The sequence below is a fragment of the Embiotoca jacksoni genome, unplaced genomic scaffold (assembly GCF_022577435.1).
Source record: "Embiotoca jacksoni isolate LCO1_2020_lvr unplaced genomic scaffold, fEmbJac1.0.p SCAF_2, whole genome shotgun sequence".
Taxonomy (NCBI): Eukaryota; Metazoa; Chordata; class Actinopteri; family Embiotocidae; genus Embiotoca; species Embiotoca jacksoni.
Window position 1 is genome coordinate 11,798,520 of NW_027185340.1, and position 12,023 is coordinate 11,810,542.

The 12,023-nt window shown below is 36.6% G+C and overlaps 1 protein-coding gene across 2 annotated transcripts in view; it reads right to left on the reverse strand.

Moving 5' to 3' along the window:
- The window catches only part of LOC138201239 (polyprenol dehydrogenase), a 47,687-nt gene that overhangs the window by 24,636 nt on the left and 11,028 nt on the right, over nucleotides 1-12,023 (reverse strand). The window contains exons 1-2 of one of the 2 annotated variants that reach the window (XM_069154559.1): nucleotides 9,558-9,687; nucleotides 7,981-8,088 (exon numbers count right to left, since the gene is read on the reverse strand). In XM_069154559.1, the coding sequence (XP_069010660.1) occupies nucleotides 7,981-8,088; nucleotides 9,558-9,663 (214 nt within the window). In that variant the 5' untranslated portion in view covers nucleotides 9,664-9,687. Of the gene's footprint in view, nucleotides 1-7,980; nucleotides 8,089-9,557; nucleotides 9,688-12,023 lie in introns of those variants that run through there. The other variant, XM_069154560.1, reaches the window with a different exon arrangement.

A 12,023-nucleotide genomic window follows, 5' to 3' on the forward strand; every position in this document is an offset into this window, starting at 1 on the left:
CAAAGAGCTAATAGTTAGTATTTAAGATGGGTTTTCACTCTGCTTAAGAAACATAAGCCCTTTATTCTCACAGGAGTTTAACATGTTGGCGCCCTGAACTTTTTCAGACAAAAGTCACCACAAATAGCATCATTTTCTCATCTCTTAAACATGGCACAAGTCTGGAATGGAACAGTGACAGATTAATATATAAGCTGCTGCAGTACCAGGAAAAACACGCAGAGATAGAGGGAGATGCATGTCTTTTACTGCTTTCTAAGATCACTATAATGAATATATTATTACAATCATATTAATAAACAAGTACACTGTGACGACTCAATTTCAAGACACTGAAGGATGTTGATCTTGTCATATCAGATCAGTTAATAAAAACGACTTCTGCCTCAAAAAGGTTAAAAATTAAAAATAAAACATTTCCATTAGTAGTCTACACACATATTTTCAGTGTTCACTCAGGACAACTGTGTGGATGAATAGGAATTTAATGCCTTGTCATTATGTTGCATTCAAAACGCACTGTTTTGAAATCCATCTCTGTTACTTCAACATTAGTGTATTCATATCTTTATATATTTAAACAAGTAGTCACTCTGCTCGAAAATGCAGTTACTGACTGAGCACGGGGATGAGATAAACTCTAACTCCCTTTTTAAATAAAACAAAAAAACAAGTTGGTTACATGAAAGCACACACAAACTCACAAGTGCAAAGGCATAAATAAACATATACTCTCACTGCCTATGAATTAGTGCCAACAATTAGCAGCTGAAGTCAGTGGTTCTCAACCTTCTTCATCTGATTCCCCCACAGGCCTGTGATATGACTCATGCACCCCTTCGTTAACACCACCTTTCATATTCAGCTACGTTCATTTTAAACTTATTTATTAATAATATATAAGTGAATTTTTTTTTTTTCTCCAAAATCCATCCAGTAAAATTATCAATATTTAGGTCAGTTTGGTTTGAGCTACAGTATTGACTCATTAGTTCAGGTTATACACTTCAACATCTATCCTTAATTCAGCTTTTTTAGAATTTTTTTTTTTTTTAACTATTTAACCAATTTTATAAATACATTAAGTTATTTTAACCATTTCAGGACTACTTTTATCTTAGCACTTCTTTGTAGTGACTACAAAGAGCTTGACATTTATCAATTATAGTTAACCGTTTTCACTATTTATCAATGATTTTTAGTTTATCATTTCAACCATTTATCCACTACTTTTAGCTATTACATTTAACAGGTAGCCAGTGCTTAGCATGCAATTTCAATTGTTTATTCATACTGTTAGCTAACAACTTCATCAGTTAGGTAGGTAGGTAGGTAGGTATTTACTTTATTAATCCCCGAGGGGAAATTTTTTCGCTACAGCAGCATACAGAAGCAATAAGATAATAATAGAAATAATAGAATACAATACTAGAATATAATATAATAATAGAAAAGCAATAAAATAGCAGTAAATAGCAGTAAGAAATATAAATATAAAATATACAATATAAAATGCACAGTTTATACAGTACATTATATATCTATATATAGTATATACAAACAAACCAAGAACACAGTCAACATATATATATATATATATATATACAGTACAGTATATATCTATATATATTATATACAAACAAACCAAGAAACACAGTCAACAGTGTAATTGTACTGTGATGGATTTTGCCAGAGGTGAGTTATTGTAGTCTTATTGCAGTGGGCAGGAATGATCTCCTGTATCTGTCCTTGTGTTAGCCATACCTTTAGCAAACAACCATGATTGCAGCTAACGATTTCCATATTGCTTATTCATATTGTTAGCAAACAATTTTATTAATTTATACTGTCAGCTATCAATTTCATGAATTAGCCAAACAACTTCAAGCCATGTTTTCAGCCCAGCATTTCTAATTGTTTTTCCATATTATTCGCCGCATGTTTCAGTAGCTGTTTTAAACGTCTATTCACATTCTGACTATTATTTATTTATTCCCATTTGGTTTCCTATTTCTTCTGCTTATTCATTAATTTTCAATAGCTGTAAACGTTTCTGCTCAGACCTGTTCAGGTCCATTGAATTTGTAAATTTAAAAATACTTTTTCCACACACACATGGTTACTGCAGATGTAGCGATGAGGTACGTGCACCCGTGATTGGGAATCATGGCCTTAAGTGATTAGTCAATAGACAAAATATTGATTAACAAGACATTACTTGAACATTAGCTTGTTCCTATTTATCTAAGCTGCCGCATTTTAACACACACTGTGCATGAATAGACACACATAAACACAAAACTCTTTTTACCCAAACTCATACACACAAATAGCCTGCATGCACATTCTCAATTCCTCTCCGCACATACACCCAGACACACTAATCTTGGATTATCACACAGGCTATTTCAAGGGCAGAGCATCATTTACCCTGATGCACTACGGTTCAGGCAGGGCTGAAGGATGTGGCTCCTCTGTGTGACATGTCACAAGGGTCACACAGACACACACCAACAGGATGGGAACACGCTGCTCTCACGTTTTTTTTTGTTTTTTTTTACACAACTAGTTTTACACAACTTTGCCCTTGTTTTGTTTTTTTTGACAACTAGTTTCCCTTCAACAAGCTTTTCTGCCCTTTGAATGATACAACACAACTCCTCCTACACATACCAATTTACCCAAACTATTAACTACTAGAAATACTACGAGGCTATTTGTATTTATCAGTACTGCCCCAGTACTATTACTTCTTCTAACGGTTAAGGTCCGTATTTCATTCAATCGCAGGGAATCCGCATATTCCCCAAAACAGCCTCTTTCACACAATTGGAGCTTTTAAATATCAGATCACTATCCATTGTTTAAAATGATTCTATTTTAATCCAGACCGAGTGAAACCAGCTCTTTTTCTAAATATTGTCTTCCAATATACATATGTCCGAACTAACCACTAACCACTAACCACAGCTTACTGGTCATGGTTACTTGTACACCCATGTCGACTGATGAAATACTATATGTAATATAGAATATATATATATATATATAATACTTTTAAATATGTAATTTTCATGAGTTTTTAGGGGTTTAATCAATGTCAGGAGAGGGACTTCAAAGATTTGGAGACTACAGTTCACGCTTTGAATTCTGTAATTCTACTATCAGTCAGTCAGCCCTATCTTGCTGATTTAAAATGCAGCAGTGAGACTGTCCACTCTTCACTGGTTATCAGGGAAGACTTGATTTTAAAGGAGCAGTGTGTATGATTTATTGCCAACTAGCTGTGAGGTTGTAAATTACAACCAGCTGAATAGTCTTCCCCTCACCCTCCTCTTCCAAGGTGTAGGAAAATCTCAAGGGTTGTGAAACTTGCAAAAAAAAAACCTGCAAGGCCCTTTCTGGAACCAGTGTTTGGTTTGTCTGTTCTGGGCTACTGGGGAGTTTTAGTTTCACTAATGAAAACAATTATAAATGTTATTTATAATATATAAATATATATATATATATATATATATATATATATATATATATATATATAAATAAAATATATATATATGTCTGCCAGCGCTCGGGAGCTACTGATAGTTGGAGACCCTGCCCTATTCTGTCACCACAATCCTTATATCTGCTGACAAATCACTTCTCTCTATCCCACACACCAACATAAAAACCAAAGGTGATCGAGCATTTTCAGTCATTGGCCCTAAATTTAGGAAAAGTTAGCTGCTAACTATTCCATCTTCCCCTTCTTGGATGATTAGACCCTCCGCTGCTCTTTAGCTTCATAACTGTTATCACAAACACATGCCATACCACATCCTAGCTTTGTTTTTATTTGATTAATTACTTATGCATTGCAGTTTGTTATAATTCATCCAGATAGTTTAAGTTCAAGTTCATATTCACTGACTTATATCCTCTTATTAATGTCTTGTTTTATCTAATCAGTCCTATGTTTGTTGTATCTTTGTAAAGCCCTATGGTCAACATTTGTTCTGTTTTTTTTTTTTACGTGCTTTTAAATGAACTGACTGGACTTCACTTACCGACACTCACTGAGAACACTGCACATCATTAAAAACACATCTCTGCACAACTGCTTGCGGAAAAAGCTCTCCATTAAAATAGCCACTGATTAAAAACGTGCCCTGAGGAAATAGTTTGCCTACTAAATATTTTGGGCAGGGGGTTAAAAATGTAACCTAATTAATTCACTGAAATAATCTTGCTGCAGCTCAACAAATGCATAAACTGAGCATGACAGAGTAGGAAAGTCCTGACATGCAACTAAAACTTAAATGACTTTTACTTTTTCCCCAGTAAAAAAATATTTCCAAGCACCAAAGTCTTCACTTTACTATGCAGATTAATTTAACTTTCATTATCTTATCGTTAAAATACTCGAGACCACATCAATTGAATCATAAACCTGCAGAAATATACTCCAAGCCCAATTGCACACTTATTAATTCCCAACTCTGGTATGTGTCAGTCCAGAGGCTCTAACCATAAACTCCCCTCACTCAAGTACGATGCCACCACTCCACCTGGAATATGCATCCACTCCATAACTAGAGGGGGATCCACTTTACCATAAATATGAAAATGTCATGAATTATCTCAAGAAGTTGGCGTATTTGAAATGGAGAGAGTTATCAGCTGTAGGATCAGCTTCAAAACACAGAGGATTATCAGGTACTACAAGAGATACTTAACCAAGCTCTTGTATGATTGATTTTTGTGTGTTATCATGATGCTCATATCTCACTTATGTTCTGTTCATACCGTCTCCAAGGATACTCTGACATTGACTGTATACACTCTGAATGAATAAAGCAGAGGTTTGTTCAAAGTTTCCAAACTCATGAATAGAATTACAAAATCTATTCTCACCCTAGAAACCGGTTGCATGGAAACACATTGCTATGTGTGTGGCCTCCACCTGAAGTGGGTTGTTATATATAAAAAATAATTGCAAAAAAATATTTTTATTCTAGGTTGACCAATATTTTGTCACTATTGAACTTTAATGCTATTACTGCATTTCAAGATGTATTGCATTTAGTTGGCCAAATGCCCTATCTGGCAATGTAATGAAAGTGAAAAATAATCCTGCTGACAGACAAACACCATACAAATGTCTGTAAACAATCCCAATGCATGTTGCTTACATGCAACCTTGAGAAGCATAGTTGTTGGGAGACATTGCCCCTTTCTATAAAGGACTTTATTTTCTTCAGCTGCAACACAAGATAACACAGCTTTCAAATTTATTTTTTTACACACACCATACAAAAGAATTGAAAATACTGTTCCAGAGAAACATCAACGCCTGACTCACTGGCAACATGACTACATCACATCCAGAATTCCTCTTACAGTCTAGAGCGTGCAGAGAAAATAATAACCATTCACGTTAACAACAACTAGCACACATATGACGATTATTAGCTGCAAAAAATGTGTTGCTCCTTAATCAAAAAGACGCGGACAGAGACGTTCGCTTCAGAGCCTTAAGTCAGAGAGCTCAACAGAATGCTGAAAGTGTGTGAAGAAGCAGCCCCGTAATCACAGATGAAGACTTAAGCTGCATAATATTAAGGAGGAAGACAGGGCAGACATCAGAGGTGCGGTGATCAACATATTTAAGAAAGTAGCTCTCGGTATGAAAAACGAGAGACATCACCCTCAGAAGTTGGGACCAGATGACACTTGAAAAACGAAAATAAAAAGCAATAAAGAGCTCAAAATAAATATATGAAGAGAATGACAGTTCATTCAACTGATTATTTATATAAAGTATTCACACATATAGATACACACTTTTCTGAATGTTGAATATCTCACGGTCTTTATCTGTTTTTCTTTCAAACAAACTTTTGATGACAGCAACTATAAATTCATGGCAAGCATCATCCTCTGTTATTTTAACTATTAATATGCCTTGAAGATATCATTGATATTGTCAAATTAATATTCAAGTACTTCTTTCACAAAGCTGATCTGAAATAAATTCTCTCACAAATTTTGAAACACAAATCTAAAATATTTAAGTATTCATATATAATCTTTGATTATTAAATTATGGAGTTTTTTTATGTCAATTTTAAAAGAAACAGCAATCGTAAAGCATTTTAGGCATTTCCTTTCAAATACTTTGTTGTACTGGATTTATCTTCCAACAGCAAATACTTCTAAATGAATAATGGAACAATACCAGACCTTGTTTTATGCAAAAAAGCCTCTCATAATCCTAATTTTGCATTCAACACCCAGTTTGATAACATCCGTTTAATCCCTGCAGAGCTCCAAAAGTCTTTACATCTTCCCACAGGAGAGTATCACACATACAGTCTTTGCTAACGATTAAAACAGGCTGTTGTGCGGCTATTCCAACCTTTAAATTGGATCAATGGGCTTTCAAGAGGAATCTGTATGCACTGTTGACCGTCTGATGGTGTTTAAGGATCTCTGACAACGGCAGGCTTTTAAGTACAAACACACAGAGGCTGCCTTTAGTATGATTGGCACTGCCGAGCCATGGCTTTGCTCAGTGTACTATAGATTGTATGTTATTATAAGAAAATAGACATGTAGGAGTGGGATAGTATCTTCTCTGTATCCAATCCAAATATTATCAACACCTCAACATTCAGCCTTATTAGGACTATCATCCTGGTTCTATAGAATATTCATAAAGAGAGGGACACTCGATAACCGTAATGGTGGTGAGTCAGATGCACAGATTACGGCTAACCGATTATCTATTCTCTGAACACTTAAAGCGGCATTACAAAAAGATGCACTTTTCTTTGACGTTTTGGGGCTCTTACACCCGGTGCAAAGTGGCGACAAGTGCAACTCAAGTTTCTTTGCTGGTTTCAGACTGTCAAGCGCTCATGTTGTTTAAATAACAAATGTACTTGAGTCCAATCTGAGCTCCCGTAAGCATGTTAATCTTTAAATGAGATGTGGTCAGGTGCAATGTTGGTGCGTTGCTATCTTGAGGCAGTGGAAAATGATTGTGAAATTGATCCGACCAAAAACTTAAGTCAGTTGTGCAATAATTTACTGTATTGTATCGCTAAGGAAGTCTGTTTAATCAAGGCATATGCACCATCATGTGTGATTAGACTAGGTTATTGTGCCATTGCTTTCATATCGGCATATACTGTACGTGTTTTGACACATTGAATTATCATGTTTGACGCCGCGAGCAAGTGGCTCTGCCCTGCACACAACTTCATTTTTATGGTGATCATTTTGTGTGATGAAAAGTCAAAGTATTGAGTATCAGCAACATATCAGCAATAGCTTCCTCAGTAAAACTGCTCACACACATTGACACAGGTTTGAATAAAGTAAAGCATAATTTTGTTGAGATTTTTATTGTTGTGTTGTAATGCATTTTTCATCAGGCTTATAACTTTATTGTTACAGATATTCTAAAATATCCAATTCACTAGAAACCTAAATTATTTTCACACAGCAGATAAAAACATTACAAACCACCAGTTTTAGGCCTGATAGGGTTCATGCAGTGCAAAGGAGAGAAGATTTTTTTTTTTTTTTTAATGATGGGAAATGACAAACACTAGATAACGAGAACAGAACTTTTCGGAGGATTGTGAGTCAGGGAATTGAGCCAGTCTGCAGTTTGAAGAACAGTACTCACTTCTAGTGAGGTTAACCTTAAACCTCTCAAAAAATGCACCTTTATACTTATATAATGAATCTGCATGGCTTCATCCATTTGTCTTCTATTATCTGCTGTATTTTACATTTGTTTATTTTGTTGTCATATGTGCTAAATTGTTAATGGTGCATAATCGTTAATACTATTGTTGCTGCTTTGTAAATTTGAGTGCAAACAAATGCAGGGCAGCCTTCAGGGAAATTTCGTACGTGTTTGTGCTGTTAAAAGGATGTATCACCTGTTCTGCTTGCATGTCGGTGGTACGGTGCTTGATACTATACCTATGATAACATGCGCCCCCAGTCTGGCCATGTGGCGGACTACCTCATAGCCGATTCCCCTGCCTCCTCCTGTCACTATGGCAACCTTGCCATCTTGTCTTGGCATCACTGGCAGAGGCAGAAGAGGACACACAGATATCAGAGAGAATGTCATTTGATAAGAAAGCCTATTCGGGACAGGCAGATATTTGTAGAGATGACCAAGTCCTTGTAGTTACACCTGTAGATTCTCTGTAAAACTCTGACTTCATGGTTTTTATTTTTTAGGGTTCTGCATAGAACATTTTCTCCGCTTCCTTAAAGAATGTTTTATCATAGAAGTTCGATGACATTGCTTTATTGTCTTTCAAATGATTACAGGAAAAAGCTAAATGATTTCACGTAAGATTAAAAAATATTTACGGTAAATAAATGAATCACAAATTAAATAGAACTTTAGCTGTAAAATTAAATAGAAAAATGATATCGTGATAATGAAATAGTCACATTTGCATGTAAGTCCAGTACAAGTGATATTGTCTACCAACACGAAGAGGTCATTATTTGGAATGAATGATTGAATTAGTGCATTTCTCTTTAGAAGAGTGCTGTATTACATTGGTATTCATTAATGAGTTGCACTGAAGCACCTTCGCAGCGGTGGAAGAAGGATTCAGATCCTTTACTTAATAAAAAAGTACCAATTGAGCGAAGTAAAAATCACAGGTAAAGGTCCTGCAGGAAACATACTTAAGTATAAGAACAGAAGTATTAGCAGCAAAAATGTAGTTTCATGTATTAAGGTAAAAGTACTGGTGTGGTCCCTTTGACTGATATATTATTATATATCTCTTTCATTAGATTATTGATACTGAAGCAGTGTGTAAGCAGCATTTTACAGATAAATCTGAGGGGTTATAAAATGATTCCTGGGAGAGGGAAGAAGAAGAAAGTTCTGATCCACAAATCTGCCATATTTCCCACTGAAACGTGGTGGAGTAGAAATATGAAGTGGGATCTAACGGAAATACTCAAGCACATGTGCCTCACGATTGCACAATTGCACACTACTTGAGTAAATGTACTGTCTTTTGTCGCTCTTTAGTCGGTTGTACTGAAACGCCTTGATTCTTCTGCATTGTACTCGTCTCTCGGTGATAGCCACGCCAGCCCAAACTGCATTAGATTTAAAAAAAAAAAAAAAAAAAATCCAGATTCAAACCCAGACTGCTTGGCGACAAACATAAACGCGCTGAAACCAAACGTTGAGGTGATACGCAACTATGAACTTATTGTGGGGAATTCGGCATACATATGACACCGGAAAACACTTCACTAAGCAGATTTTTTTATTATTTCGACTTCACTTGTACCAGCTAACATTGCTAACTTAGCGTTGACATTTGGTGCAAGCACGATGACAGCCCTTACCGATATGAATAATGGCTGCTGGATAATACGCACGAATACTAACTCGTGTATTACAACGCACCGACGGTCATGAGTAAAACGTCGTGTGCGCGTTACGGACAGTTGCGCAACACGCTACATTTCTGATACGACTCGTCAAACTAATGTTAAGAGGGAATCGAACCGACCTGGCAACCTCAAAGGTCCGCTCAACAGCTGAACCACCAGGACCTTCAAACCCAGCAGATAGAGCTGGATGACTGGTAGGAGGTGAGACTTAAACGCGGACCACATCTCTGTCGGGATGTGTAAACAAGTACCGCGGTGAGCAGCCAGCGCGCAGGCAAAGCAGACAAACCCGGGGAGCACAATGACGGGCTCCGTCTGTGGGACACGTTCCAATATGAAGTCGTCCGACCTCGGCTGGCTTCCTTCCTTATCGGATCTTTCATTTATTTACATTTAGATATTGAGATTTTGAAGCCTACTCTGTCCTCAGACTAACAACCCTCCTGTTGTGTTCATTCACTGTCAATTCATTTAGATTTCTCGGTCCAAAGCATAGACTGTAGGTCCAAAATGTAATTATGAATCCATATATATATATATATGTATATAAATTATTAAGAACATAAGTTTTAAATTTCTATTTGCTATGAATGGCCTTGTAAATATTGATAGAGTCTTAATAGAGATTAAATAGCAACAAAGGGGTTGTTTTGACTAGGCTATAACAAATAGGCCCATTTAGATGAAACATAATGCACTAATTAGACTACTTTGTGTCAAACAAGCATATTTGTTTTGAAAACACTTTAGATTTTTAGCATTTTATTACAAAAAAAAAATACATAAGGTCAAAATGAAAACTTTACCAAATTAATGTCTAAGAACAACAGTAACACGAACATTATTTCTAACAATTTTCACAATCTGACAGTCAGTGAATTAGTATGCTATGACCAGAATGTGACATCAACCTCATCACTGGACCGCACCACATCAGCTGTTTCTTGGATGTTATTCTGTGTTGTCTTCAACTTCTGACACTTCCGCCTCCAGTGCATCTTCACTGTTAGTTTCCTGGCCTCCTTCCTCCTCACCAGTGTCACGATCAAATATACAACACAGCCTTGCTTTTATTGCAATTGTTTGTCAGAATAGCCAACCGGCCAACTGGGAGACAAGTATGTCCATGTGATGAATGAGCATGTGTGTGAAATCAATTTTAAAGCATTAATTGGGGTCTCACATATTCCTTTCTATTGACCAGCCATTTTTGACCAGGAACACCACCAAAACAATAAATGAAACTCATTCAAATGTATTTTGTGTGTTCAGATGCCCTGTGAACAAAGTCATGGAACCTTATGACAATCAGATTAAATGAACTCCTTTTTTTTAGAGGGCAAACTACAACACTGTAGAAGGGTGGGCTTTCCTTGAAATGACCAAATTGACAACTTTTTTCCTCCAGTGATCCACAAGTTGACCTGGAAAAATGTGATCGCCATCCCTCACTTGGCTGTATAGAGGGGGAATTAGTGTATGATGGAGGGCACTCGTCGCTGCTGCTTGGCTGCTTGATGTGCCGTATGATCCTTCTCTGCAGATCCAGCATATATTGCTCCCTTCAGCTCACTGACTACCTCATTAACTGCTGCCAGAGAGGTCACACACAACAGAAGCAACAGAGGGATGACACACTAGTCTGATTCATATTTTCCCAAGATAGGCTTTAAGAGCATGTTTCTGGAGCAGTGCAGCTCCTGTCTGCAGCAGCATTGTTTTGCAGTCAGTTCTGACAGACTGCTGGTCTTTTCTCACAAATTCTATGATTCAATCATCACAAAGTGTTCCTTCAAAAGACAGGCAACATTTTTTTTTACCGTGATGTATGCCACAATATGATGTAACTCGGTTATGATGTTTGTGCCACAAAAATGCGATATGTTATGATTTAAAACTGGTACGTGCAAAGATATTTTTTTAGATTTTGTAAACATAATTACAAATAAACATTTATAGCGCCGATCATTACAGTGAAGATTCAGACTGCTGTAACAGAGTGAAATCATTTTCCACTTCCAGAGATAAGCGACTGACACCCAATGTCACACACCATGACTTCCAATAAGGACCGATGCTCCCTGCGTACAGTATACTGAACATCTTCGACCATTTCACTACAGGCTCAAAGACGGAAATGTCAAGAAGACATACAAACTGCCTGTATATAAATAGAGATGTTTGGTTGAGCAGCTGATTAAAGCCAAATTTGAATTATGAGAGAATCCTATGTGCTTGTTGGTTGTTTTTTACAGAAGTAATAAAACTAATTCATCCACCTGTTATTTGAGCGACACGCATCCTCCTACAAAAGCTCAGATGAAAGTAGATACACACTGCAAGTGGTTACATGAATACCCAATTGTGTGTAATTGATGATTGTGAAGCTATCAAGCATCTATTAAAAGAGCAGCGTTCTTATGTTGGATGAATGTTTATTTCTGTCTCTTGAAAGGACACCTGCTGCACTGAGTCACATTCCCATCGCATGTTGAAATGCTAACAGAAATCACTCAGTCAATTCAAGTGGGAAGACCTGCATGAAAGTGGAAATTAATTAGGGACAATCACTGAATCAATACGGC